Source organism: Phoca vitulina, unplaced genomic scaffold (genome assembly GCF_004348235.1).
Source record: "Phoca vitulina isolate PV1807 unplaced genomic scaffold, GSC_HSeal_1.0 scaffold85, whole genome shotgun sequence".
NCBI lineage: Eukaryota > Metazoa > Chordata > Mammalia > Carnivora > Phocidae > Phoca > Phoca vitulina.
Window position 1 is genome coordinate 365,938 of NW_022589788.1, and position 27,797 is coordinate 393,734.

General features: G+C 60.3%; 2 protein-coding genes across 2 annotated transcripts; one reads left to right on the forward strand and one right to left on the reverse strand.

Moving 5' to 3' along the window:
- Window positions 1–4,236: 4,236 nt before the first annotated feature.
- Window positions 4,237–22,438, forward strand: IDUA (alpha-L-iduronidase). Its single transcript, XM_032395535.1, has 14 exons — window positions 4,237–4,391; window positions 5,193–5,333; window positions 15,513–15,598; window positions 15,787–15,894; window positions 16,158–16,253; window positions 16,348–16,550; window positions 16,681–16,860; window positions 16,971–17,187; window positions 17,528–17,740; window positions 17,821–17,942; window positions 18,019–18,144; window positions 18,218–18,294; window positions 18,683–18,783; window positions 18,930–22,438. Exons 1-14 carry the CDS (start codon window positions 4,237–4,239, stop codon window positions 19,034–19,036), a joined length of 1,932 nt encoding a protein of 643 aa, XP_032251426.1. The 3' UTR covers window positions 19,037–22,438.
- Window positions 5,350–9,017, reverse strand: SLC26A1 (solute carrier family 26 member 1). The gene is made up of 2 exons (XM_032395536.1): window positions 8,427–9,017; window positions 5,350–7,699 (listed from the first exon to the last, which is right to left on the reverse strand). The coding sequence occupies exons 1-2, from the start codon at window positions 9,015–9,017 to the stop codon at window positions 6,170–6,172; spliced, it is 2,121 nt and encodes a 706-aa protein (XP_032251427.1). The 3' UTR covers window positions 5,350–6,169.
- Window positions 22,439–27,797: the final 5,359 nt, after the last annotated feature.

Genomic DNA, 27,797 nt, shown 5'->3' on the forward strand with positions numbered 1-27,797 from the left:
ACCCCAGCTGGTGTTTCTACCACTCAGCTTCCCCTTGGCCCGTCCTGAAAAGGCCCCCCCACCTCCCCAGAACCACCCCAGCAAGAGGGGAAATGTGACAGAAGGAGTTTGAGGCAGTGTGGGAATTGCTGTGGTCCTAGTATCTTCCTTTAGCAAAGTTTACAAAACCGTCTGATCATATGACCAAGGCCCCGTGTGAGCCTGTGCCACTGAGTGGACCTGCTGTGTCTGTCTTTGGCCAGGCCACAGGCTCTCTGCTCCTCGGGCCCCACAGTCCTGATCTAAGATAGCAGAGCCCCGCAGGAGCTCAAGGTGTGGGCAGGACATGCTCCCTCCAGAGGCCTGCCGCTGGCCTTCTCTGTCTCCTGGAGCTGTGTTCTTTGCAGTCCTGTGCTCATGATCCCTTCCTCCATCATCAGAGCATAGCATCTTTACTCTAAAATGCATACCCAGGATTTTTTTTTAAAGATTTTATTTATTTATTTGAGAGGGCGAGCACAAGCAGGGGGAGAGGCAGAGGGAGAGGGAGAAGCAGGCTTCCCGCCGAGCAGGGAGCCTGACTTGGGGCTCGATCCCAGGACCCCGGGATCATGACCTGAGCTGAAGGCAGACGCTTCACCGACGGAGCCACCCAGGCGTCCCTGCCCCCAGGATTTGTTTTACTCAGATATGGTAAGGTGACAGAAATGGAAACACCCACCTTTGGAAGGATCATTTATTACTTACATTTCCCAGGAGAAGGGGCGACCCCACACCATGCGGGGCCGTGGGGGAAGCACCAGTCAAGTCAGGAAGGAGAAGCAGGAGCAAAGGGAATGTGGCCCAGAGCCTTTACTGGGGTTTCCACGGGAAGGAACGGGTGAGCAGCCAGCAGGGGGAGTAAGTTTAGGATCGGGTAGTTTGAAAACTTTGGGCAGCCTAGGCTATAGTGGCAGTCCTAGTTGTCCAGTATCTGGCCTTGGGGTGATGTGCAGCAAGGGGGGGTTGGTTTGGCGCATGAGAGCGTTGAAAGGCGGGTTGGGGGTATGGGCTCTCTCCAGGAACTGTGTAGTCCTAGGAGGGGCCCTCTCTCCAGGACCAAGGCCCCAAATGCCAGAGCATCAAGAATGAAGAAAATAAGCAAATACAGGCAGGGGAGAAAAAGTTGTTACCTGCCTAGAGATATAAGCCAGATTTTGTTTAAGAGGGAAAAAATAAGGTCCTGCCCTAAGAGAAGAAACAGGGTGAAGGGATGCTGCTGTGGTTGGAGCTGTCCCAGGGGAGGCTCCTGCTGGCCCTTCCCTCCCAGTTTCCTCCTATCAGACAGAGGCAGGAGGGAAAAGCCTAAAACCAGAAAGAAAGAAAAAAAGAAAAGGGGAGAAAATACAGGCCTGATTTTGCCTGTTCTTTCGCCTGGAAAAATTAGGAGCAACTAGTGGTAGCTTACCACAACCCCATGATGTGGTCCCACCCATTAGGGGCCCCACACCTAGAACCCAATATCATTAAAATTGTATCTAACCAACTTGTAAATATTTTGTTCTTACTGGTGGGCTGAAACGTCCAGCTCTGTGCCTATTCCAGCAGTCTATCCGCCACAGCACCATCCCCCAGACGAGATCCTGACCCAGCCTCCTCTCTCCAAGGTGGCGCCCCCCCCCCCCAAGGGGATTCCTGGGACACACTCGTTAGGGCACAGGGGTCCACCAGCTTTTAGTCCTGCTGGGCCCCACTGGCAACACATTTCTCCCCAGGCCCCTGGCTGCCTGGGAGCCCCTTGGGACTTGGAGCCTCGGAGCGGGCAGGTCATGTGAACAGCACCACCAGCCACCACGTGTGACCAAGCCCAGTGGAGTCCTACTGCCAGGACGTCCCCGAACATGGACAGGACCCAAGGCTAGCACTTTAGCCAAACTTCATGCGGGTGTCTGAGCGGTGGATGCTCTTGGCAATAATGGCTCATCTTCACACTGATGATGCACTGTCAGGCCATTGCCTAAAAACTGTCCCCTTCAGAGTAAAGAATGCTGGGAATCTCTTGCCTCACAGATGCCAGAAATATAACTTAAAATCACACATGTCTCTGGATATACTAAGGCCACAATATGAGTCTTGACTAAGACATCCTCACCCTTTGGAGTTACAAACGTTACTAACACAGTAGCCAAGACACATGTCACTTGAGACCACCATGTCCCCAACACGTTCCACGCCCGTTTCACTGAGGGACATAATGGTCTTCTTAAACAATTCCTCTTCATATCCCAGTCCAATAAATGGACCCCTAGCTGAGTCTCTATCTTGCCCCAGGCATTAAGCTCCCTTAATTAAGGGCCCTTTGCCCAACTCTCACCTCACACCAACCTGAAAAGCTTTCCCACTGTCCTTCCCTGTACTGAAGGGGAGATGTGTTCAGCCTCGGTGTAATGGAGACTTGTCATGAGGCCCTTTGCTGATCTCTCCCTACCCCTTGTGTCCCTGTGTGGCCCTGGACCGAGTGCCCGGCCTCCTGTTTCCTGGGATCCGTGAGTATGAACTTCTTCCTGCACGGCGATCATCTCCCTGTGTGTGTGTCTCACCATACCTGGTTAAAACAAATCCTGAGTACACGTTTTAGAACAGTCTCCGGATCTCTCTCTCTTCCGAGGTCTTTACGTGGCCACTCCCATGTCAAGTCTCCCTCTGCCTCCCCCTCACGAGGATGCTGTGATGACATATAGGGCCCATTCGGATCATCCGGGATTATCTCCCCATCTCAAGAGCCTTCACTTAATCACATCTGCAAGTCTCTTCAGCACGGAAGGTCACACTCAGAGGTCCTGGGATTAGGACTAGGGACACCGCTGTGGCCAGCCAATCAGTGTGCATTTATTCCACTCACAACTTGTGTTAACTGTCACACATTTTGATTCTCTGGTGTATTTAAGCCCCCAGAAGACATTACATTATTTTTGTATAAATCACTCTTCATTAGATTCATGTACAACATACTCTTCCTGTACCTCTGGGCTGTGCTGGATCATTCTGCTTGGAGGTACCAGTTATCATCTCCTTGGTGAGGGCCAATGGTGACCAATGTCCTCAGAGTCCATTTCTCCACAAAGTCTTTATCTGACCTTCTCTTTGGAAGTAAAATTCTTGCTGGATTCAGAATTCTATCTTACCAGTTGTGTATTTCCAAGACTTTGAAGTTTTCATTTCACTGTGTATTGGTTTCAATTGCTTCTGTTGAAAAGTCAGTGAGCTTTGAAGATACTTCATGGGTCTTTGGTTTCAACCCTTCACGATGATGTGCTTGGGTTCAGCTTTCTTTACGCCTTTCTTCGTGGGCTTCGTGGCACTGCTTGATTCTGTGGCGGGGTATCTTCCAACACTTCTAGAAAATCGCCCGCTCTTATCTCTGCAAATCCTGTTTCTGTCACCAACCTGGGGGACCGGTCCGTTGGCGGCCTCCAGCGACGGGGTTCTGCTGTTTCAGGCAGGAGGGTGCAGGGTGGTGAACCGTCTGATTGTGGAAGACAGGGTGCTGTACGGCTTGCCCGGTGCGTGTGTACGTGAAGTGTAAACCCAGGCCAGGCCACCCGGCTGTCTGTCAGCAAGGTCCGCTCGCCCTCTCCAAGCCAGCTTGTGCCCCGACCACACCTGCTCCTTGTCACTTCGCTGTGCCAAGCCGACACCCCAGGGGCTCACCTATGACTCTGCTCCTTCCCTCCCACCCCTGCATCCAAACCACCGGCGGTCCTAGCGCTCATCTTCCAAATGTGCCCCACATCCGACCACCTGTGCCCACTGTCCAGCCATCGCAGGTCGGAGCCATCAGGTAGCCGCCTGACCCGTACATTAGGCGACTCCCCGGCCTCCGGGGCGATCCGAGGCATGAAGCCGACAACGACTCACTCTCGGCCCGGGGACAGCGGAGCGCTCTTACAGGAAGCGTCCGAGCCCAGCCGGAGAGCAGGGCGGGCGGGCACCGCCGTCCAGCGCGGGAGGACCGAGCCAGGGAGGGGCAGCGGCCCAGGACTCCCCAGGCTGGAGCCCGGCCGGGGTGGGGGGACCCCCAATCCCCGCCCACTCGCCCGGGTTCCGAGAACGCGCCCAGACCCGGCCCACCGCCCGGCCCCGCCCCGCAGCGGCGGTCACATGGCGTGCGACCCGGAGGCGGAACCGGCGGCGCGGACCTGGGCTCCCGGAACGCCGAGGAGCCGCCGGGCCTGCGGGGACCGTGCGCCCGCGGCCCCCGCGCCCCCGCGCTGCGCCATGCGGCCCCCGGGCTCCCGCACCCCGCTGCTCGCGCTGCTGGCCGCGCTGCTGGCCGCGCCCCGGGCCCTGGCAGAGGCCCCGCACCTGGTGCTCGTGGACGCGGCCCGCGCGCTGCGGCCCCTGCGGCCCTTCTGGAGGAGCACCGGCTTCTGGTGAGCGCTCCGCGCGGGGAAGCGGGGGCCCGAGAGGCCCATCTCGCCTCCATCCCGCCGCGCGCTCCTCCGAACCCGGGCCGCGCTCCTGGACCCCCCGGTTGCATTGGAGAGACCCCTGGGCTCCCGCGCCCACCGCTCATAGGCGCTCTGCTGTGAGGAAGGCTGCCCAAGCCCTAACCCTTCCCTGGCTGGTTTACTCCTTCCTCTCGGGGTCCGCCTTCAGTCGGACTGGGGCTTTTCTTTGTCGGCCGGCTGCAGGCGGTGTTTTGGGTGCCGTGAGGGGTTTTCTGAGTGGGTGCCCGGTGTGGTGGAGACCTGCGGACAGGCCCTGAGTTTGCGCGGTGGCCACCTGGGGCCGTCCAGGCCCAGGAGGGGCAGCGGCCCAGGGCACTGCTCTTTGCTGCAGACCAGGACCCTCCCAAGGGGGCGGCCACAGTGATGTCAGACATCCCTGTCCTGGGACCTATCTCCCAACGCCCCTGTGTCTTTGACCCCCCCCCCCCCCCCCCCCCGCTCCGACCCCCTCTCGTGTCTCCAACCCCCTCTGTGGCCTGCTTCTGGCCGAAGGGGGAAGGAGCAGGGTATTGGGATGGGGTCCTCTCTTTTCAGGGTGCCCCTGATTTCCATAAACGTGAGACTTAATAACATTCCTGGTGTTAGGGGTCATTTTATTACATCAGGGACAGTAACATTCATTGGCAGGTACTCCCCAGTCCAGCTGCTGGAGATGGGTGTCCCGGGCAATCCCAGGCCCTGTCCATGGGGACTCATGTCCCATCCCCCTTGTTCTTTCCCCAGCCCCCCACTGCCTCACAGCCAGGCTGACCAGTATGACCTCAGCTGGGACCAGCAGCTCAACTTGGCCTACGTGGGCGCTGTCCCTCATGGTGGCATTGAGCAGGTCCGGACCCACTGGCTGCTGGAGCTCGTCACAGCCAGGTGAGTGATGGGGGCAGCCGGTAGAGCCCCCTTTATGGAGAGGAGGACCGAGGCTAAGAGGAGGACTATGTCGGGGTGTGCAGGACCGGGCAGCGTGAGGGCCGTGGTGGGGGCAGAAGAGAGGGGAATCCTGCTCTGAGGAGCTGCTGTCCTCACACTTCCCGGCAGAATGTCACGTGTGGGGCTCTGGTGGGTGCTGAGCGGCCCCTGGATTGGGCACAGCTGACATCCCGCTGGACCTCACTTAGAGGCTCAGGGGCAGCTTGGTGTCCCACTGCACCAGCAAGCGTGCACCCACATGCCTCCTGCGGTGTGCTCGGGGCTCAGGCTTTGCAGGAACACTGCCCAAGGGCTGGGCTGAAGTTGTGCTGGTCCCACCCCCCTTCGGCCCTGCAAGGCTCAGCCCAGCCAAGGCGTGAGACGAAGGAACACTTGGGTGTGTGTTTGGAAGACTTCAGAGACACAGAGACCCTCAGGCCCCTGGCCAGAGCTGCCACCTCTCACCAGTGGGCCCGGGACTGGGCAGGCCAAGGGACCAGTATCCTATGGGCACCTTGGAGGCGTCCTGATTGCCTCGGGCCCTTGTTCAAATAAGAGGTGACACCCGCTGTCAAATCGACCCTACAGGACCACGGACGCACAGCACGTGGGCCCAGGGGGCTCTGTGACGGTTCGTTTCAAAGGTGCTGCTCTTGGATGTTCAAGCGTCTGGGGCCTCTGTGTGCTCCCCGGTTCCTCCAGGGTGGAGGGGCACAGTGTCACTCTTGGAGGGGTGTGGTGAGTGCTGTCGGTGACCGACTGTGGGAGCGTGTCTGCTGAGGGCTCCTGGGACGCTGCTAGAGGGCGGAGTCCGTGGCCGCCAGCGCCCTGCGGCGGGCTCGGGCCCCCTGCACGGCGCCGTGCACGCTGTGGAAGAGCTGCCCCTCCTCGGCCATGTCCTCCTGGTCCTCCCCAAGGAAGCCACCTCTCCTCAGGGTGTCCCTCACCAAGGGGCTGCAGCAGGCCAGGAGCAGGGTGATGCCCAGGGCCCCGTAATCTCGGCGCAGGTCCTGCAGCGTGGCCACACCAGCTGCGTCCAGGAACAGCAGCGGGGCACAGTCGATGATCACGGCATGGAAGCTGGCCGCCGTGGGCACCAGTGCAGCCATGCTGGTCACTGGGCCCAGGTCCACGCCCTCGACAGGGTCTCCCTCACCGGCCCTCGCCTCCAGGCCCCGCTCCTTCTTCCTGGTGGCCGCGCGCCCTGCATCCAGCCCCGTGAGGCTGTAGAGTGACCGCAGGAAGAAATCCTTGTTGGCGTAGTAGAGCGGCCCCGCAAAGCGGAATATCCGCACCCCAGGCTCAGGGACCAGGCCCTCAAACTCCGCAGCGTCCTCGTAGAAGCCAGAGTCCCCGATCTGAGCGAGCAGGGCAGCCCGCGGGCGCTGGGTGCGGCCGACCAGGCTGAGCAGAGACAGGAGGATGCCGGCCAGCAGCCCCGCCTCGACGCTGACCAGCGCACAGGTGGCCGCCGTGGCCACCCAGACCAGCGCGTCCACGGGGCTGAGCCTCCACAGCTGCGGGACGTCCCTCACCTTGCGCAGGGCGCCCCGCAGGCTGACCACAATGACGCAGGCCAGCACGCACCGCTGCAGGTCCCGGAACAGCGGTGCCAGGGCCAGCAGCACGAGCAGCACCACGGCGGCGCTGACCACGCTGGACAGCTGCGTGCGGCAGCCGGTGGCTGTCTTCACGAGGCTCTTGGACAGGGCAGCGCTGGTGACGTAACAGTGGAAAAAGGCAGGCAGCACGTTGCAGCAGCCCACGGCCAGCAGCTCCTGGTTGGCCCTCACGGAGTAGCCGTGGCTCCGGGCAAACATCTCGGCCAGAGAGATGGAGAAGGCAGAGCCCACGAGGGCCAGGGGCACAGCGTCCAGCACCACACGCCACATCAGCCCAGGGTCTGGCACCCGGGGGGCCACGAAACCAGTGGGGATGTCACCGGCCACGCTGGAGCCAAAGCGTTCGTGGAGCTGGCCGAAGTGGGACACCAGCGTGGCCGCCACGATGACCAGTAGCTCCGTGGGCAGCGGCACCTTTAGGCGGTGCCGGCAGCGGTCTGAGAGCTCCTTCGAGGCCAGCAGCACGGCCAGGCACGTGGCACTGGTGACCACGTCGCAGAGGTTGGCCTGCCCAGCGCTGCGCAGCAGGCTCAGCCACGTGCTGACCACCATGCCCGGCCCTTGGTGCCGTGGGATCTGCACGCCCAGCAGGTGCCTCAGCTGGGAGGTCAGGATGGTCACCGAGGCCCCCATGGCAAAGCCATCGAGCAGTGGCTGGGAGAGGTAGGTGGACACAAAGCCCAGCCGGAGGATGCCCATGAGGACCTGTGGACAGAGTGTGGTCAGGGCAGCAGGCCGCCTAGTGCAGCAGAGGGGGCGCCCGCGGCACAGAGCCCAGCACCCCTTCACTGCTGCCGCTTATTTCCCGAACGGACTCTGCCCGGAGTCCCCCGCACACACGTGTGCGCACACAGGCACGGCGGACGCTGGAGGTGCGCACGTGGCCTCGTATGCTCATTTCCGGTCCTCTCGCGCGTGCGGGCTCCAGGCATCAGAAAGCAGCTCCTTTCTCCTGTCCTGCGAGGGGCACTGCCCCCCACCCGGGAGACCTGGGGCCCCTGGGAGGGTGTGACATTGGGGTGGACGGGACAGGCCTGGTCCAGGAGACCCCTGGGTGTGGGGAGGCTGCAGGAAGGGAGGCAGCCTCTCAGGGTCCCACCTGGGACGGGAGACGCAGGGGAGCTGTGTGGGCCAGCCAGGCACGTCTGGAGCTGAGGCCCCACTCCAGCCAACTACTGCTGTCCGGGCCACAGCTGGCTGGGCGGGGCCCCTGTTCCCGGGCACCCTCAGGCCCCCAGGTGCCCCTGTCCTGGGGTGCCGTCCCGTGCCCACCTCTGCCTCAGCCTGCTCTGTCCTGTCCTTGCTGGTTAAACCCACCGTCCTCTGAGGCCCTGAGCCCGCCCTGCCCTGGGCCTGGCCCTTCTGAGCGGGCGGTGAGCGCCCGAGGGGCCTGCGCCTCGCTCGGCAGAACCCCAGCCGGGCGGCCCCTCACCTGGTAAATGCCGGCTACCAGTGTGAGGGCAGCGGCGACGCGGATGGCGTAGCAGTCCTGCCTGCAGTCCTGCGGCCCGGGCCCCGCGGCGGCGGCTGAGGCGTTGACCCTGCTGCTGTTGTCCCCGGGCCCGGCGCCGCCCTGGGCGGGGCCGAAGCCGGCCAGCAGGAGCTCGCGGTCCACCACCTGGCCCACCATGAGGCAGAGCAGGCTGAAGATCCCCACGGACACGTGGTGAGAGGTGCCCATGAGGAAGTAGATGAGGTTCGCGAAGAAGGACGAGTACAGGCTGTAGATGGGCTGCAGTCCCGCCAGCAGAGAGTAGGCGATGGCCTGTGGCACCAGGATGATGCCGATGACCAGCCCGGACATGACGTCACCCGCCAGGGCCTCCCGGGGGCGGTACTGGCACAGCCAGCGCGTGGCGGGCAGCAGGTCCTGCACCAGCGTCCAGGCCCTCTGCGGGCTGCACGCGCACCTCCACCTCAGCCTGGCTTTGAGCATCTCACACGGGCCCCGGGGCGCTGGGGACCGCCGGCGGACCAGCACCGGCCCCCCGCCCCGCTGCACGCACTCAGGGGACACCTCCATCCGGGAAAACCTGCAATGGAGGCGGGCGTCAGCGCCGGGGTCGGAGGGCCCCGCAGAGACCCAGACCTACGCATGGCCGAGCCCCGCTCCGCTGCTCCCTGTCCACCTCCCCGTGCGGGCACAGGCCCCTCCACCACCCATCCCAACCACCGTGGTGCCCTCTGGCAGCCCTTGGGTCAGCTCTGTGCCATGGGCTTGGAGGACGAGGGCCTCCCAATGCCCCCTGTTGAACCTTGGAGATACTGGGACCCCACATCTGCGCTGGGGGAGGGCTGCTCAGATGGCAGCACTGGCCACCCCCTGCTCCTTGGGCAGAATTCCTGGGACGTGCTTTGGGAGGGTGATCTCAGTGGGGGCCAGCTGGGAGGGAAGTTGGGGCGACCGGCATCTGTCCTCTTCCCGGTCTGCCAGGATTGTGGGGTACCCTTTCCCAGGTGTGTGTTCACACTGCTGAGGCGGGTCGGGGTCTCAGACCACACAGGTGCACCGTGGAACACAAGTGTGGGACTGCACTTGTGTCCCGAGGGCAGCTGGCCTTCTCTTGCCTTGTCACCCCAGGCCCAGGACACAGGGCCTGGGGTCTCCCCGGGCTGTGGAGGACGGCATGTAGGGGGGCAGGCAGGCACAGCCCCCATGAGCTCCAGGGGGATGTTGAGCTGCGCTTCCTTCCTGGGACGACCTCAGCACACAGGGGTCCCCCCGAGCCCCCAGAGTCTAGGTGTGTAGAGTGAGGACTGTTTAAGTGGCATCTGCCTTGTGCCGGAGGGTCCACAAAGGAGACCCTAGAACCGCCCTGCCCTCCCCTTCATCCAGGGAGCTGGCCTCTCCTGTCACCTCGGGGATTTCACGGTCCTGCCGCAATGCCCCGGGATGATCTTACCTGAGGGAGCCCCTCACAGGCTTGGAGGACCGGAGGGTAGCGAGGGAGCTGGCCTGTCAGCCTGTCGGGGCCAGAGTCCGCTGGCCGGCCGGACCTCCAGAGCCCTTTGGCTTTTGTTGGCGGGTGGGGGAGTGTGGGCGGCAGGGTTCTGGCTCAGAGCTGGAGCCAGGAGCCAGGCCACGGCAGAACTGGCGCCCACCGCGGGCAGTACTCCGTGGTGACCATCTGACTGCTTGGCCAGCTGGGCTTGCAGTTAAATTATTTACCCCAAAGATTGCTGAGTCATGGGTTTCCCCCAGACCAGTGTTACCTGAGCAGCTAATCCAGGGAGTTGTACTGTAATCAGAGGCTCACAAACAATTGTGTGGGCCTCTTGATAAGCTCCCAGCCTCCCAGCGGGGCCCCAGGTGTGGGACAGGGTGGGCGAGGGCACCCAGTGGCTGGAGCAGGATGCTTGGATTCTGGGGTCCTTGGGGGAGGCGGAAGGCCCAGGAGCCCAGCCAGTCCTGGGACAGGGTACAGGCAGAGGGGACCCTTCAGCTCTGGGGCCTATTGCTGTGGTCCCCACAACTAACTAAGGGTAGGCACTGGGGGAGGGGCCGGTCTCTTCATCCCATCCCTGGTCATCCTCCCCGTTCTGCCGTGAGACAGGTCTGGTCCACGCTGGAGCGCCGGCCCGAGTGGCACTGGGCAGCTGTATGCTCGGCCTCTGTTGTGTGTCCTTGTGTGGAAAGCGGGTGTGAGGCCGCTGCTAAGTGTGTGTGCATGCAGGCGTGTGGATTGCTGAAGGCAGGAGGGCCAGCGGGCATCAAGATATGCTACCAGCCAGGTACACCCTTCTTGCTGTGGGGGGTGCGGGTCCGACCACCTGCGTGACTGTCAGGTGCCGGGCATGGGCAAGGACTGGCGTGAAGGCACATGATGGCTTTAGATGATTACCCACGTGACCCACAAATGATACAATGACTATTCTGAGCCCCCACCTTTACACTGAGTAACAGGTGAACTTCCACCACTGGGATCTTGAAGGGTTATGTGTGGAAAGACGCCCATCCCGCGGGCTGCCGTAGCCCCGTAGCCCCTACTGCTCTCCTATCCCCCCAGGACACAGCCTAGGGTTTTCCCTCCACTGACCGCCCCCCCCCCCCGAGTCCATCCCAGGACCCACTTGGCCCCTGGTGGGAGCTGTTTGCCCAGATCAGGAGCTTCAGGCCCCTCCCTGGGGCAGATCAGGTGCACCTCGGGGTGCAGAGGGGAGGGTAGCTATTGAGGGGGGCTTATACATTTATCTCCTACCCCAGCTACTGGCAAAGGGGCCGAGAGAACTCCCTGAGTGACCTCAGCGCCCTTGGGGGTTTTGTGACACAGAGGACTCCTTGGTGCCCAGAGCAGCGGTGGCCAGGGGCAGATACACATGTGTGCTCGTGCTGGGCCAGGGGGCCTGGGTGCTGGTGTAGGAGAGGGGGTTACTTGGGGTGGGGACCTAGTGTGGGAAGGGGCCCTTCCTCTGAGTTAGGAAGGGGAGGGGCAGGGGTTTCTGGAGGCTCTGGGTGAGAAAGCACCTGGGTGGGGTGAGATTCAAGGCAGGTGGAGGTGTTTCAGGGAGGGGCTAATTGGGTCCACCAGGAGCCCCTATCCTGTCAGATGCAGCCTGGGGGCCGGCTTTGGCTCCCTTGCCAGCAGGCATTGGGCCTCATACTCTGCCCAGGCTGGGTGTCTAAACCAGGTGAAGGAGTAACAGTTGAGGTCACGTCTGACCTTTGGGAGAATTGCAGGACACCCCTGCCCCTGCCGTGTCCGTCCACGGCTTCTCTGCATTGAGGCTGGTGATCGGCACGTGCGGTCTGGCCCCGCACACGGGTATCTAGTCCTGGGCGTTTGCCTGCCAGAGGGGCTGCTGAGGCCCACACCCCCTCACTGCAGTGGGCCCACAGAGCTGCAGACTTCACCCGGGCAGGGGCCTTGGGGTTCACCCTGCTGCAACCTCCCTCTGGGGGCTTCTGCCCAGCCTTAGGCCACATGGTTATTTCCTTAATATTTGTCTTTAAATCCCCGTTTTAAATTGTCAAATACGCTTATTTGGAAAGGAAATTTTGTATCCCGACCCCAAGTGCAAAGGGGCTGCCGGGTCGACGGCCCGTATTGCTTCCAGGGCCCCGACATGCCGCCGTGGTGCACGGGCCCCGGGTGCTGGATGGGAAGATGGAGAGCACCGGGCCTCTCCCGCCGGCTGGCCCTGAGCCTGACACCCTCCTACCTCCATCCTCACACTGAGGCTGCGGGTTCCCTTGGGGGGCGGGTCTGTGAGCCTGCCGTGCGCGCCCCCACACATGTCCCTGGCTGGCCGCGCACTGCGCTCCCCGCGCCATCCTCCTGCTCCGGGACGCGCGCCCCGCGTCTGCGCCCCGCGCACCCTCCATGCGCGCCCCCCACTCGGCACCCCCACCGCCGAGCGGCCGCGGCCTGGTCCTCACTCCCCCGCGCCCCCGAGCACTCCCCAGGCCCGGCCGCAGCCCTGTCCTCCCGCGCACGCGCTCAGGCCCTGCAGTGGGGGTCTTGGCGCAGCCCGCCGGCCGCCAGCGCGCGTGAAGGAGCACTTTGTGCAGCCGCCGCAACCCCCGCCCAAGTGCCAGAGCCGGAGGCCGCGCACCCAGGTTCGGACCCTTTCAGGGCCGCGGAATGGAAGCTGGTCGGTGGAGACCCAAGCCTCTCTGCACTTCACCTCAACACTCAGCCCCCTCCCTAAATGAGGTCTCTCAGATCCTCACTCTGACCGCGCCAGGCAGAGGAAGACTAAGGCACCTACAGTGGGACCTAAGGACCTCTGGGGTGGGTTTTTTGGCCCCTGGGACCGGTGTATTGGCCCCCAGGGTATCCTTAGCTGTGGAGGCTGGCTGGGCCAGGGGACGCTCCTATCCATCCAGGGGGACGGGCTGGGGATGCCTCTGCGTTAGGGCTCCCCCGTGGTACCCCACTGGCCCAGGACACCACCCACAGGAGCAGCATGGATCTGAGGCTTGCTGTGCACCCAATGTGTGCAGGCTGGGATTATCGCCGCCGGGGGCTGCGGGGAAAGCGTGGAGCCCCTGCACATGCCTTCACTTCCCACTTGGTCACCCCATCACCCCCGCCCGCCCCCTCCCCCACAGAGTGGGACTTTGGAACCGTCTGCTGTGCACATTTAATTTTTACCCAAGTGCTTGTTAGTTTTCTTTGCTACCAGTTGTGACCTTTGGATGGGAGGGGAAGGGTGAGGGAGGTGATCCCCACTGCCCACAAGCTTGTCCTGCTGGGCCCCAGAGATGGAAGGACGCAGCCCCTGCACAGGGGGGCCAGCAAGGGAAAGCAGAGTGCAGGGCCCGGGAGGAGCAGAGGAACTTGAGTGTGGTGGCTTGACCTGGCCCCTGGGTTGGACTCTGAAGGCCAGGCCCAGGCTCATCCTTGACCCTGCCCAAAGCGAGGCATGGGGGGGAGAAGGACGTAGAGGGGAGGTGTTGACTTATCCATGTCCTCACTGTGTCCAGGGAGACAGTGGGCCAGCCAAGCTGTGGCGTGGGATGGGGAGGTTGACAGATGAAAAGCTGTTCAGGGCCAGGGTCCGTGGTGACCCCACCCGGCTCCTCCCCAGCTGCCACAAGGGGGCGCACTGCAGGCCCTCCTGCCTTTGGCCACCTTCCTCCCTGGGATGGACGGATGGGCAGGCATGTCCTCAGGGGAAGCCCTGAGAGGCCTGCCAGCCCACCGGCCTGTGCTCCTCAAGAGGCAACACCCCCAGCCCGGGCCGCCCCCGGCTCCGTGCACACCCCTGCACGACTCCTGCCCCGGCCCCTTGCCTGTGCCTGACTGGAAGGCCACCAGCTTCCTCACCCAGCCCCCAGCGCCAGGTCCACCCTCGGATGCCACCTGTACCCCTACCCACCTCGCTGCGCAAGCGAAGCCTGAGGGGTTGTGCAAGACCTGCCCCCTCCACCCGCAGATGTTGCCCACCCTACCTCGTAAGTCCATCCGCTCTGGCTCCTTCCTGCTGCCTTTGTAGCCACCGCCCAGTCCTCGCGTTACACCTGTCCCAGGGGGACCTTTCCAACCATCATGGCCAAAGGGAAAACTATGGAGACAGCACCAGGATCGGCGGTTGTCAGGGGTTGGGGGAGGAGGGTGAGCAGGTGGAGCACGGGGGACGTGGGGGCCGGGGAGCAACTCTGGGTGGTGCTGCGGTGGTGGGCACCTGTCCTGATGCCCGTGTCCAAACCCACAGAATGTGCACCACCGGGGGGGCCCTGCGGCCATCTGTGGACTCTGGGTGAGGATGACGTGTCTGTGGAGGCCCGTCCGCCGTCACATGTCCCATCCCGGTGCGGATGTGGGTAGTGGGGAAGGCTGTGCCTATGTGCAGGCAGGGGGGAGACGGGAAATCTCTGTACCTCCCTCTCAATTTTGCTATAAACCTAAAACTGTTAAAAAAAAAAAAAGTCTTGGGACGCCTGGGTGGCTCAGTCGTTAAGCGTCTGCCTTCGGCTCAGGTCATGATCCCAGGGTCCTGGGATCGAGCTCAGCATCGGGCTCCCTGCTCAGCAGGAAGCCTGCTTCTCCCTCTCCCACTCCCCCTGCTTGTGTTCCCTCTCTCTCTGTCTCTCTCTATGTCAAATAAATAAAATTTTTTTAAAAATCTCTTAAAAAAAAAAAGTCTTAAAAACAAAGTCATGGCACTTTTCTCCTTGGATCTCTGACAAGGGCTCCCCATTTCACTTTGAGTCAGGGTCCCATCCTCACTTCGGGCACAAGGCCTCCTGTGATGTAGTCTGTCACAGCCAGCACCCTATTCTGCCCCAGGTCCACACTGTGTTTTCTACTGCTTGATCACTGCAAGTTTACTCCTACCTCAGGGCCATTGCACATGCTGTCCTGTCTGTTCTCCCTGGCATTCGCATTGCTGGCTTTGTCTCACTACGTGGTAGGTCTTAGATGTTACCTCAGAGAGGCCCTCCCTGCCTGATCCTTTGCTCCCTTCCCCTTGCATGGTACATCTGATGTACCCACATTCAAGATTCATAGTTGCCTGATGATTTCTGTCTCCTCCCAGAATGTGAACCTGGAGGAAATTGGGCCCCAGTGTAGCAGGGTGGGGAGGCTGCCCTTCTCCATTTTCTGAGTGTGGGAGGGGGAGAGGAGTACTGTTGAGACAAATCTGGAGCCCTGGCCTCCAGGAGGTGTGAAGAAGCAGGTTGTGGCACCGCCCCCCCCCGGGTCCTGCCAGGCTTCTGTTCCATGGCTCCCCACTCCACAGTCAGCTGTCTTCAGGTGACTTGTTCTCCCCTACTCCATTCTATTGTACCCTTCCCAAAAGATCTACCTGCCCCGTGCCACCCCTGAGCCCAAAGCTGTTCTGAGCTCCTGAAGGCGGGGGGGGTGGGGTTCCAGTACAGCCACACTGGTTTACACTAGGCTGTGAATGACTGATAGGCTTCTGTCATTGGTGTTTTCAAGGGGAGGGACCCACTGAGGAGTCTGGATCTGAGACCTGCGTGGCACCTTTCAGGCTCCCTACCTGCTTGAATGTGGCCACAGTTCCAGCCCGGGACCCACTTTCCTCTGCCCTGACATTCACTGTCCTACAGGGAGTCAGCTGGGCAAGGCCTGAGCTACAACTTCACCCATCTGGATCGGTACCTGGATCTTCTCAGGGAGAACCAGCTCCTCCCAGGTAAGCAGCAGCCCTGCCCTCTGCCCTCTAGTCCTGTCCCCTCCCTGTGACCTGACCCCTCTGGGTCCTCACTGGTTATATGCCGAGGACTGGCCTCTGTGCGGGCAGGTGGGGCCCAGGGCAGGCAGAGCGTGGGTGCCGTGTGGGTAGGTGGGGCCCGGGCGGATAGCCACCTTCATGTGTTGCAGGCTTTGAGCTGATGGGCAGCCCCTCCAAACGCTTCACCAACTTCGAGGACAAGCAGCAGGTGTTTGAGTGGAAGAAGCTGGTCTCCCTCGTGGCCAGGAGATACATTGGTGGGCAGGGCACAGGCGCTGGAGGGACAGGGTGGGCGCTCCTGGGCAGGCTCTCCTCACACACAGGCCACCTCCTTGGTCTTCTCTGTCATGAACCCTGAGCCAGGGTCTCCTAATGGGGGAAGGAGGCCGGGCAGGGGGCAGTGGGCTCATATGGAGACGGATATCCTTGTCACGGTCCAACCGTAGGCCTCCCTGTGAGTGGTGATGGGCTTGGCATTCCCCATGGGGGGCATGTGTGACAGTGGGGGGACATTCTGCAGGTAGGTATGGACTCTCACACGTTTCCAAGTGGAACTTCGAGACATGGAACGAGCCAGACCACCACGACTTTGACAACGTGTCCATGACCATGCAAGGTGGGTGGCGCCTCAGGGGTCCTGTGAGTGGAGAAGGGGCGGGAGCGGCCCCTCAGGCGCCGGCGTGTGGACTCCCGAGTTCCCTCCCGCCCAGGCTTCCTGAACTACTACGACGCCTGCTCCGAGGGTCTGCGGGCTGCCAGCCCGGCGCTGCGCCTGGGCGGCCCCGCGGACTCCTTCCGCCCCTGGCCGCGCTCGCCGCTGTGCTGGGGCCTCCTGGGTCACTGCCACAACGGCACCAACTTCTTCACGGGGGAGCTGGGCGTGCGGCTGGACTACATCTCCCTCCACAAGAAGGTACAGCCGCCCCCCCGCGCCCCTGCCCCTCCGCCTGCCAGGGGACCCCCGCCGCAGCCCCACCCGCTCTTCAGCCAGAGTCCGGGTGGGGACTCTGTTGTCCCAGTTGTCCTGAGGCCAACCCCCGCAGGGCGCGGGCAGCTCCATCTCCATCCTGGAGCAGGAGAAGACCACCGTGCTGCAGATACAACGGCTCTTCCCCAAGTTTGCGGACACCCCCATTTACAACGATGAAGCGGACCCGCTGGTGGGCTGGTCCCTGCCGCAGCCTTGGAGAGCCGACGTGACCTACGCGGCCATGGTGGTGAAGGTAGGCCCGCCCCCAGGACCCCGCCCAGCTCCTACCGCAGGAGCGGCGGCCCTTCGGGGGGGAGGGTCCGGCGCCCGGCCTGGAAGCTCCTACCACCTGGACGCCTGCAGGTCATTGCTCAGCACCAGAACCTGCTGGTGGCCAACTCGAGCTCCGCCGTGCGCTACGCGCTCCTGAGCAACGACAACGCCTTCCTGAGTTACCAGCCGCACTACTTCACACAGCGCACGCTCACCGCGCGCTTCCAGGTCAACAACACGCGTCCGGCCCACGTGCAGCTGCTGCGCAAGCCCGTGCTCACCGCCATGGCACTGCTGGCCCTGCTGGGTATCCCCGCCCCTTCTCTGCGCCAGCCCCGACTGGAGCCGGACGAGGCCGCCCGGGGCCTCGGTCGGGCAGGGGTGTCGTTCCAGGCCCTAGTGGCTTGTGCGAAGGCCCCAAGGCAGGGGAGGCGCGGATGTATGCGCCCTGCTGGGGATGGGGGGCTTTCTTCCCCTCCCGGCGCCGCTTCCCCAGCCCAGTGGGTCACAGAAGTTGTGGTGTGGCGGGGCCCTCCTGGTGCGGGACCCTTCGTGGAGGGGAGTGAATGGTGGGAAGCCAGGCCTCGGGAGGGCAGCCCTGGGAGGCTGCAATTTCCGCCTGGCGACAACCCAGCCCTGCCCTGCAGACAGCGAGCAGCTCTGGGCCGAGGTGTCGCAAGCCGGGACGGTGCTGGACAGCAACCACACGGTGGGCGTCCTAGCCAGCGCCCACAGCCCGGCTGGCCCCCTGGACGCCTGGCGCGCCACCGTGCTGGTCTACGCGAGCGACGACACGCGCGACCACGCCAATCGCAGCGTCGCCTTGACCCTGCGCCTGCACGGGGTGCCCCCAGGCCCGGGTGAGCTGGGTTCCCGGGGAAGGGGTGGCTCTGGAGGGGGCGGGCCCGGCGAGGCGTGGCTCCAACGTCCGCCTCCGCAGGGCTCGTCTATGTCACCCTGTACCTGGACAACCGGCTCTGCAGCCCCCATGGCGAGTGGCAGCGCCTCGGCCGGCCTGTCTTCCCCTCGGCAGAGGAGTTCCGGCGCATGCGCGCTGCCGAGGTCCGAGGCAGGGTGGGGGATGGGGCAGGGCGGCTGTCGAGATCCCAAGGCCCTGAGTACCAGTCCCTGTCCCCAGGACCCGGTGGCCGTGGCGCCACGCCCCTTCCCTGCCAGTGGCCGCCTGACACTAAGCCCAGAGCTCCGGCTGCCCTCGCTCCTGCTGGTGCACGTGTGCGCACGCCCCGAGAAGCCGCCAGGCCAGGCAAGTGGCAGCCCCCTACCCCGCCGCCCAGGCCCCTCCAAGCCCCCCAGTCACGGAGCCTCTCTCCCGTCAGGTGACCTGGCTCCGTGCTCTGCCCTTGACCAGTGGGCAGGTGCTTTTGGTCTGGTCGGATGAGCGCGTGGGCTCCAAGTGCGTGAGTGCACTCACTCCCACTCCCCTAATCCCCATCCTGTAGGAGCTGTTGGTCCCCACTTATGCCCAGTCCCTCGAGGCTGCAGTGCCCGAGTGGTCACTCCGCTCTGGTCCTCCAACCCCTCCCCACCTCTGCCTCTCACACCCCCACTCTTGCAGCCACACAAACAGCCCGAGGCATCCCACCCTGCTTGATCGGGGGTAGGGGTACCTGCAGGGAACATTGACAGGTGGCCCTGGGCTCTAGTCCCCTCGTCCCCTCTCTTCATCGAGCATGAAGGAAGAGGGCCAGGGACCCGGGGAGGGCTCAGAGAAGGGGCTGTGAGTCTACTCTGCCCCCCAGCCCACCTGGACGCCAGCCCTCAACCCGACTGACCCTCTCCAGGTGCCTGTGGACGTATGAGGTCCAGTTCTCCGCAGATGGTGAGGCGTACACTCCTGTCAGCAGGAGGCCATCGACGTTTAACCTCTTTGTGTTCAGCCCAGGTATGCCTGCCACTGTCTGCCCTGGCCTCAGCTGCCCCATTTCTGGGCCTCAGCACATGTCCCATGGGGTGGGGTCCAGGGAGCTCTAGGAGTTTGGGGTGGGCTCAAGGGGGCACTCAAGAACACGTGTATGTTTGCATCCTCAGACTCCGCTGTCACGTCCGGCTCCTACCGGGTTCGAGCAGTGGACTACTGGGCCCGGCCAGGCCCCTTCTCGAACCCTGTGCGATACCTGGAGGTCCCTGCATCATGAGGGCCCCCACTGCCCAGTGACCATGAGCCTGTGCTGACCCGTGAGCCTGGGTGGCCAGGAGCTGCGATGGGCTGGACCACCAATGGCCCATCAGTCGGCTCTGTTCGTCCTCTCCTGTCCTCTTGCTCATCCCCTTAAAGTGCCTTTCCACTCATCAGTCTTGGGGCTGGCCTTTGTGGATGGGCCCAGGGCAGACTCGGGACCTGGCTAGAGCAGGGCCTTCCCCTCCTCCCTCCTCTTCAGAGTGCTTTCTCCCACCATGGGAGCAGGCTGGGCACAGGGAGACTGAGGTCCAGCTGCCAAATGGATGGCTGCCCTGCCTCCCTGGGGTCTCTGGCCTCATTGCTGGGTGCAATGGGCCCCATTCCTATCCCCTGCCCATTCTGCAGAGCAGGAGGGGGCCGCCTGGGTCAGCTTGGAGCCCAGGTGGGGGCCCACTTCCTGAGGCCCAGGCAGGCTGAGCCTTGCACTCCACCAGGTGGGAGGTAGGGTGGGACTTCCAGGCTGTCTGGCCCCCACTGTGGCCAGCAGTGAAAAAGGCCAGCAGTATCAGCTGTGAGCCGTGTCTGCCCCCATGGCCATCCTGGCTCCTTATCTGAGCCCAAGGGAGACAGATGGCATGCTGAGAGGAGGGTGACTGGGGACTGTTCACAGAGATGTGACGGTGGGCAGGGACACTGCACGGGGAAGTGCAGGACCCAGGATCCTCCCCACACCCACCCCCCACCCCAGGGCCAACAGGGCAGGTGAGGGAGCACTCACCCGTCCAGACAGAAAGGTGTGGAGAGGCCACCTGGCGAGGAGCAGAGACCTTCAGTCCAGGGGTGCAGCCAGTCTGGGGGGCCCTGTGAGCAGGAGTGGGGTGGGGGTGTGGAGGCCCTGATCCCACTCTCCTCCTCTACTGCCCTCCAGGGCTACCTTGGGCTTAGGGCTGGGGGAGGCGATGTGGGTCTGAAAGGGCAGATGGAAGACAAGGCCCAGTGAACCCCTCTGGCTTCCCCAAACCTGCCAGCCCCCGTCTCCGTGAGAAACTCAAGGACCACCAGGTCTCACCAACTGCCTTACCATGGGTGGGAGAAGTCACCTTGATCACACTTCCCTCTGGACCCCACAGTCAGCCCCATTGCTTTTCCTCTTTCCCAGTGTGGGTACCATAGTTGCTGCCGGGGGGTCCAGCCCTTGTGTCTCTGTGGGGCACCGTTCCCTGCTGACTGCCGTCAGTATCCAGGGGGCAGAGGGGGTGCTGGGTGGGTCCCTGGGTCCCACACGTGGTCCTCCTGCTCTATCACGAAGCCCTGTCTCAGCCAGCCCAGGCTGTCATGACGTAGTAGAACGAACCACCGACCCCAAGGCCCCAACTACAGAAGCGTGTTCTCGCCCAGTCCCGGAGGTGAAGTCTGAGATCAAGGTGCGGGCACGGTTGGATCCTTCCGAGGCCTCTCTCCCGGGCTTGCAGCCGGAGGCCTTCTCCCTGCCTTCTGTGTCCTACTGCCCTCTCCTAAGGACGCCAGGAGCGCCCATGCTCAGGACCTCATTTTTCATTTTCATCACCTCCTTAAAGGCCCTGTCTCCAAATACAGTTCTGTTCGGAGACACTGGGGGTTAGAACTTCAACATAAGGATGTGGGGGGGATACACTCAGCTCCTGTAAGCACGGACTCCATCTCTCCATGGTGGTTGGGATCCGGCACCCCAATAGTAAAGCAGCCTTTCCTCTACCTGCTGGTTCAGCGGCTGTAGGACCCCGATGGTTGAAGGGCCGTCTCAGCTTCCAGCTTACGGGAGGGGGACTGGGTTCCCTGGTGGACGAGGTCCTTCCTTGGATGCCAAGACCTTCAAGCCCGCGGAGCAGAGATCCCTCGGGCGGTGAGGCTGCCTGCCTCTCTCCACCCAGGCCCTGTGTGCTCTGGCTTTTGGCAAAGCAGCCCCACGTGCGGTCTGCCCCTGTGCTGAGTTCCTGGCACAAGCCCGCTGCCATTGGCCTGGTGGTAGGATGGGTCCCCCTCGGAAGGTGGTTGTGGCTCAGTGGGGCATTAGCCCTGGCATCTCCGCAGGACAGCAGAGACGCGTCTGTGCTGTGCCCCTCGGCCCCCGGGGGCTCAGTCACCGTCTCCGCCGTGCCTGTGACGTCCATGTAATCAGCCTGTCACCACTTCGCTGATGCATGCCCGTTCTCTGACCACGCTGACAGGTTAGCTTTGGTCTTTGCTGATTTGGGGTTGGGCTTTTTGAGAGTTGGGGTGTCCACATGATTGGCCCCCACACAGCCTCTGCCCCCTCTGCAGGCCTCTGTATCTGGGCTCGTGGAGTTGTCACGGGATGGCAGAGAGAGCCGTGTACCAGTCTCAGATGTAGAGGACACCCCATAGATCCATGGAGGTGTTTCTGTGGGACAGCACTCTCATTCTGTGCTTCTCCCCAGACCTTGTCCTCAATCTTCCCATCTTGGTCTTTATGAGTCTGGCCAACTGGTCACCCTCTTGGATGCTACCTTTTGTAGAGCCAGGCTTGGGCTAGCTGTCCCCTTGGCTTGGCCTACTGAGGGACTCTGGTACATGTACACATTTGCCCATGAACCGTGTCTGCAGGCTTCTCTTGTTTCCCAGCAGCCAGCATCCTTGTAGAGCCCCAGGTTGGTTGAGGGGGAGGGGACCTGGACCCTCTTGTTCATACAGCTCACTTCCAGGTGCGCTTGGGCCCCGTCTCCAGTATTCACACTTGAGGACAGAAGAGGACATACTCGGTTCTCACTGGGCACTTGGGTCAGTCAGGTTAGATCAAGACCTCAGCAGCAAGCCCAGAGCTGTTGTCAAGTGGATAATGGATTTTGGTCGAGGAGGAAATGGCCCTGCTCTGGGATATTGGGAGCCTGGACCAGAGATGTTTCTCTTGTTGGCACTTGCCAGAGACCTCTCTGCCACAGATGCATCAGGCACCATGGGCCTGACGGGCCGTCCTCCCAAGTGGCATGATGTTACTTTATAGGACATCCCTGCATTTCCCATCAGATCTCTAGAACTCCCCTGGAAGCTCTGGCCTTCGACAGGGCTTATCTTCCACCCTGTGGTCAACACGGGTTTGACTAAGTCATCCGGGGCGCTTGTCAACTCCCACACCCAGTCCAATCAGCATAATGTCCTCAAGAAAACCAAGAGCCCCAGGATCCTAAGCCTGGGAGAGGGGGTGCCATTGGGACCAACCGTGAAAGTATGTTGACGTCCCCATCAAGCAAGCTGCTTCTGATTCTCTCCTTCTGTGAGGGTAGAAAAGGAAGCATTTGCCAGGTTAGCTGCATATCAAGAGACACACTGTGTGGTTTTCTGCGGGAAACATAGTCTCAGCTATGACTGGCGTGGCTACAGGATACATTGTGATCACCTGTCCTAACAGCATCTGGCAAAGTCCTATGGGAACACAGAAGGATCTCCCCGCCCCCCCCCCCCCCCTGCAGCTTCCAAGTGTCTGATCTTGGAGCAGATCTCTGCAGTTTCCCTGGAAATGTGGTTTTGGCTTGCAGGGAGGTCCCTGCACAGGTCAGGGAACCGATGTGGTATGCTGCCAACCCTCTCCCTACATCCGGGGGACTACAGAAACTCCAGCAGGAAAGGTCTGCAAAGCCCTTGGCTCGCAGGCTCCAGCCAGGGCCCCGTACTGTCAGACCGCCAAGCCCCCGTCAAGCTCCCGTTGGCGACTGTGATGGTTTTCAGGGCCATTATCAGTTCAGGGCCGTTATCCAGTAACCCCCAGGAGGTCTGAAAATGGCCACAGGACCCCTTACATACTTGGGGACACTAACAGTAACTGGATTCTGAGTTCTTTTTTTCAGGGGACCTGACCTCCCCGCTCCATCAAGGCCTCTGGGCCTGAACATGAGGCCCCGAAGCCTCGTAGTGACAGGTTGTGTCTGAGAACTGCCCACTTGGCCACCATCACCTCTTGTTTGCAGAAGACCCCTGAGGGTCCCCACTTCAGAAACACCCATGTGTGCGTCACCTGGGTCTTCTTGAAACTTCACTCTGACTCACTAGCCTGTCTGGGCGGGGGGCCAGGACAGCGCTTCCAGGACCCTCAGGCGCTGCTGGCCCCAGGAGCGTGCACGAGAGCAGCAGGTCAGAGTCAGGCCCCTTCCAGGGGCTCAGGCCGGCCCAGCCCAGTGGCTGCATGTCCCACACTTGTGCGGGGACTGAGACGTGCTCCGTGAGGCTTTCCAGGCTCCCTCTCCCTGGAGGCCGTGTTAGGATCTAGCCTCCGTTTGTTTCTGGAGGCAGAGGGATGATCCAGACACAGATGTGGTCACACGGGGGCATGACGGCTCTGGCTAGAGGACCCAGCAGCCTTGGTCTCCTGCCCATCTGTCCTGAGCCCTTCCCAGGTCTCAGGGTGTCCCTCTTCTTGAAAATTGCTATTCCTCAGCAAATAAAGGCTTCAGTGGGTCCAGCCTTGAGTCGGACTGCGGCACGTAGAATGAGGCCTGTACTCCCGCCCTGTGGCCAGAGAGGCCTCGGCCCCGTGTGCCCTCAGCTCACCTTCATTTCTTCCCTTTCAAGGGAGAGGGAGAGGTGCCCAGTCTTCACAAGCACCGCTGTTGCTATAGCCCCTTGCTGCCACCTGCACTCCGCCCAGTGCCGCCACCCGGGGAACTTGAGTGCCCGTGACGCCACTTCCCATCCACAGGGTCAGCCCCGAGCTCCTCAGATCTGAGTCGCCCAATGCCAGGAGCCCATGCAGAAGGTCTGTGTCCTGGGGCCACTGCGAGTGCTGTTGGCCTCATCAGTCAGGGCCCTGGCAGGGAGGACACACACACTCCGGCTCAGCTTTAATGCAGGACCAGCTGCAGAGGTGGGTCAGGGAGCAGAGAGCCCAAGGGAGGTTCCTGCAGGGGCCAGGGCAGCAGGCATGGGCGTTACCCTTCCCAGGTGTGAGGGAGGAAGAGAGGCATGTCCCACAGACCTCTGACCTTGCCCTTGGACTCCTTCCAGATGGTGCATAGACCAAACCCAAGTGGAAGTCAAAGGCAGAGAAGCCAGGTGCCACCAAACACCTGGGCGTGACCTGGACTCCAGCCCAGGGAGGGGATGGCAGTGGGCCTGGCGGGGGAGGGAAAGTGGGGGGTAGAGAAGGAGGGAAAGGAGTCGGGCCCTTTTCAGGGCCCCAGGAGGGTTGGAGGGGCTGCAAAAGAGGGCCATCTTGAGCCTGGTGTCCTTGCCCACAGCCCAGAGGGCGCACCACGTCCGCTTGGGCAGGGGGGATATGGATGGAGTTCAGCCGCTGGCATGATGGAACGTCATGAATGCAGACCCTTCCCAGACTGAGAGAGGCCCCGGGTGCCGCTGCCGGGATCATGCATGCTCCTCCCACCCAATACCTCAACATCATCATGCAGGGCAACACCACCTGCCCTGCCCATGGGGTGCAGCCCAACAGCCCTGATACCAGGCCAGAAATCTTCCCTGCATCCTCCTGGTCAAGGGTCTCCACCTGGGTTGGCAGAGCAGAGGGGGGCTGCCCATAGGATGCTCCAAGTGGCCCCTCCCTGCCCAAGCCAAGCTGGGCTGCAGACATCCCTACTCAGCAGCAAGAGGTGGCCAAAGCGCCATTGTCTGCCCTCCACACCTGGCAGAACCCCTCCTCCTGGGGCCCTGGGGCCAGCTTGTAGAATGGCCATCCCTCCAGGTGAGGTCAGGTGTACCAAACACCATGCGGGAGGGGGCTGTGAATGCCAGCACCGTCCCCAACTCCTGACCCCGGCTCCAGACCACTGCCTTTGGGGAGAGCTACAGAGAAACCTGACGGAACACCCAGGGCCAAGGACAGTGGTGAGCCAGACTTCTCCATCAGGGAGGCTTGTCCACCCATCAGCCCTGCTCAGGATAGCCTGGCCTGCTCCGGTCTTGGGCAGGGATCCCCTCCGGGATTCAGGGGTGCACATATGCAGGGGCCCGAGGCTCAGCCTTAGAGTGCTGGTCAGCCCCATGAGTTCGTGCCCCACCCTGTGAGGGCCAGCCATGCAGCAGGACAGCGGGTGAGCTCCAGTGGGGACAGCTGACCCTACGAAGGGGCCAAGGCTTACACCAGGGGCTGCTCTTCTGAGCTCACCTCTCAGAGGGGTGCACGTGGGGCTGCCCACCCTACCGTGTCTGTGGCTGAGAGTCACAGCACCCCAAGTGTCCCTCAAAGAAGGAGTAAGTGGGTCCAGTTCCTTCCAAACCGTGGTTCCAGAGCAGATCCAGGGATGAGGCCAGCCCTGTGCTCTGTTAAGGGAAAGCTTCAGTGAGGATCTCAAGTTGAAATAGGTCACAGGAGGGAAGGTGAAACCAAAAAGGTTGTGCATGAAAACGTCCGAATCGATTTACATCCCCAACTCAGGTGTTCATGTACTCACTCAACAAACACTGATGGAGGGTCTGTGTGCTGGGGCACCTGTCGCCTCAGCAGCCTCCCGAGCCCTCCATGAAGGCCCCTCCTCTGTCTTTCTAGCACATCAACCTGCTTTGTCTTTTTAAAAATAATACCTTTATTGAGTGCAATAACCTGCACTATTTAAAGTGTACAATTTGATGAGGTTTGACACATTTACATCCGTGACCCCCAGAAGTCGCCACAGCACCCCTGTCCCAGGACCCTGCCCTGCCCCAGGCAGCCCCAGATCTGCTTTCTGTCACTAAGCTCCCCTGGCTTTTCTAGAATATTACATAGATGCCATGATACAATGTACACTCTCTTCACTCTTCATGGTTCTTTCACTTAGTGTAACTATTCTGAGATTCATCCGTGTTGTTGCCACTGTCTATTTTTTGCTAACCCATCGTATGGATGCGGATCCGTCAGGTGGCCCACTCGCTTGTCAGACGTTTGGGTAGTTTCCAGTTTGGGGCTATTACAAATAAAGCTGCCGTGAACATTTGTGCACAAATATCTGTGTGGACACGTGCCTTCTTTTCTGTTGGATAAACACCTAGGAGTGGAATGACCAGATCGTAGGACTAGATTCGATGTGCGCTTAACTCTGAAAACACTTGCTAAACTATTGTCCAAGACAGTTGCACACACCAGCAGTGGACGAGAGCCCTGTTCACTGTACGCACTCCCGTGACCGACTTCTCCACATTGATCTTGCATCTCGCTGAGCTCGCGAAGATGATTAGTTCTAGTGGCTTTGTTTTTCTAGATTACATAGATTTTCTACCTAGGTGATCATGTCATTTACAAATCAAGACCATTTTACTTATTTCTTTCCAATCTGTACCGCTTGAACCTCCAGTACAATGTTGAATAGCAGTGAAAAGAGCAAACCCAATGCCTGGTTCTGATTTTAGGGGAAGATTTAGCATTAGTCTTTAACCATTAAGTATGATGTCACCCATAATGTTTCGTCACGTTGGAGAAGCCTTTTTTATGCCTAGTTTGCTGAGAGTTTTTTTTTTTAGATCAGGAATGGGTGTTGGGTTCTGTCCAGTGCTATTTCTGCCTCTGCTGAGATAATCTTTATGATTTTTCTTTCTGTTAATATGGTTAAGTTACAGGGGCACCTGGCTGGCTCCATTGGTTAAGCATCTGACTCTTGGTTTCAGCTCAGGTTGTGATCTCGGGGTTGTGAGATTGAGCCCCGCATCAGGCTCTGCACTTGGGATTCTCTCTCTCTCCCTCCCCCACCCCCCCTCAAATAAATAAGTAAATAAAATCTTTAAAAAATATATGGCAAGTTACATTAATTGATTTTCAAATGTTAAATCAAATTTGCATCCCTGGGATTAACCCCAGTTGATCATGATGTATTTTTATATTGTTTTTATATCATTTATATTGTTGCTGGCTTCATGGAATGAGTTGGGAGGCTTTCCCTTCTCTTCCCTTTTCGGGTAGTATTTGTGGAGAATGGGTTTTTTTTCCTCCCTAAATGTTTTCTTAGTCATCTCTACACCCAGTGTGGGGCTCGAACTCACCACCCTGGGATCAAGAATCTCACGCTCCACCGACTGAGCCGGCCAGGAGCCCCCTCACTAGATGTTTTGTAGAATTTCGCAGTGAAGTCCTCTGGGCATGATGTTCTCTTTGTGGGAAGGTTTTTAACGAAAGGTTCACATCATTCAATAGGCATATTCAGGCTCTCTATCTCTCCCAGAGTGAGCTCTGGCAGTTTGTAATTTCCAGTGAATTTGTCCATTTCATCTAATGTGTCAGATTTTTTTGGCATAAAGTTATTCATAACATTTCCTATCATTATTTTCATGTGTGTAAAATTTGTATTGGTGCGGCCTCATTCCTTCCGTTTATCAAGAGTGTGTCTTCCCTCTTTGATTCCAGATCGATCTTCTTCAAGAAACAGCTCTTGGGTCATTATTTTTCTCTGTTTTCTATTTCATTGATTCCTAATATACCCTTTGTTATTTCTCTTCTTCTGTCTACTTTGGGTTTCATCTGTTCTCATCTTTTCTAGCTACTTTAGGTGGAAGCTAAGGTCGTTGGTTTGAGACATGTCTTTTCTTAAATAGGTGTTTAGTGCTAGAAGTTTCTTTAAGGACTGCTTTAACTGCACTCCAAATAAAGGTGTTTTGGTTTTTGTTTTCATGCTGTATTTTCATTTCCATTTAGTTCAAAATAATTTTTAATTTTCTTTTTGGGTTTTTTCTTCAATACATGGAAAATTAAGAAGTGGATTATTTGGTTTGCAAATATTTGAGAATTTTCCAGACAGTTTTCTGTTCGCAATCTCTAATATAATTGTAATGTGGTCAGAGAACATTCTTTTGATGACTTGAAT

Excerpts from the sequence above, each read along its gene's own strand:
- IDUA (XM_032395535.1), top strand. The coding sequence starts at position 4,237 with ATGCGGCCCCCGGGCTCCCGCACCCCGCTGCTCGCGCTGCTGGCCGCG. Across the intron at positions 5,334-15,512 it reads CTGGAGCTCGTCACAGCCAG|GGAGTCAGCTGGGCAAGGCC; the intron begins GTGAGTGATGGG and ends ACTGTCCTACAG. Across the intron at positions 15,895-16,157 it reads CGTGGCCAGGAGATACATTG|GTAGGTATGGACTCTCACAC; the intron begins GTGGGCAGGGCA and ends GACATTCTGCAG.
- SLC26A1 (XM_032395536.1), bottom strand. The coding sequence starts at position 9,017 with ATGGAGGTGTCCCCTGAGTGCGTGCAGCGGGGCGGGGGGCCGGTGCTG. Across the intron at positions 7,700-8,426 it reads TGGTAGCCGGCATTTACCAG|GTCCTCATGGGCATCCTCCG; the intron begins GTGAGGGGCCGC and ends CTCTGTCCACAG.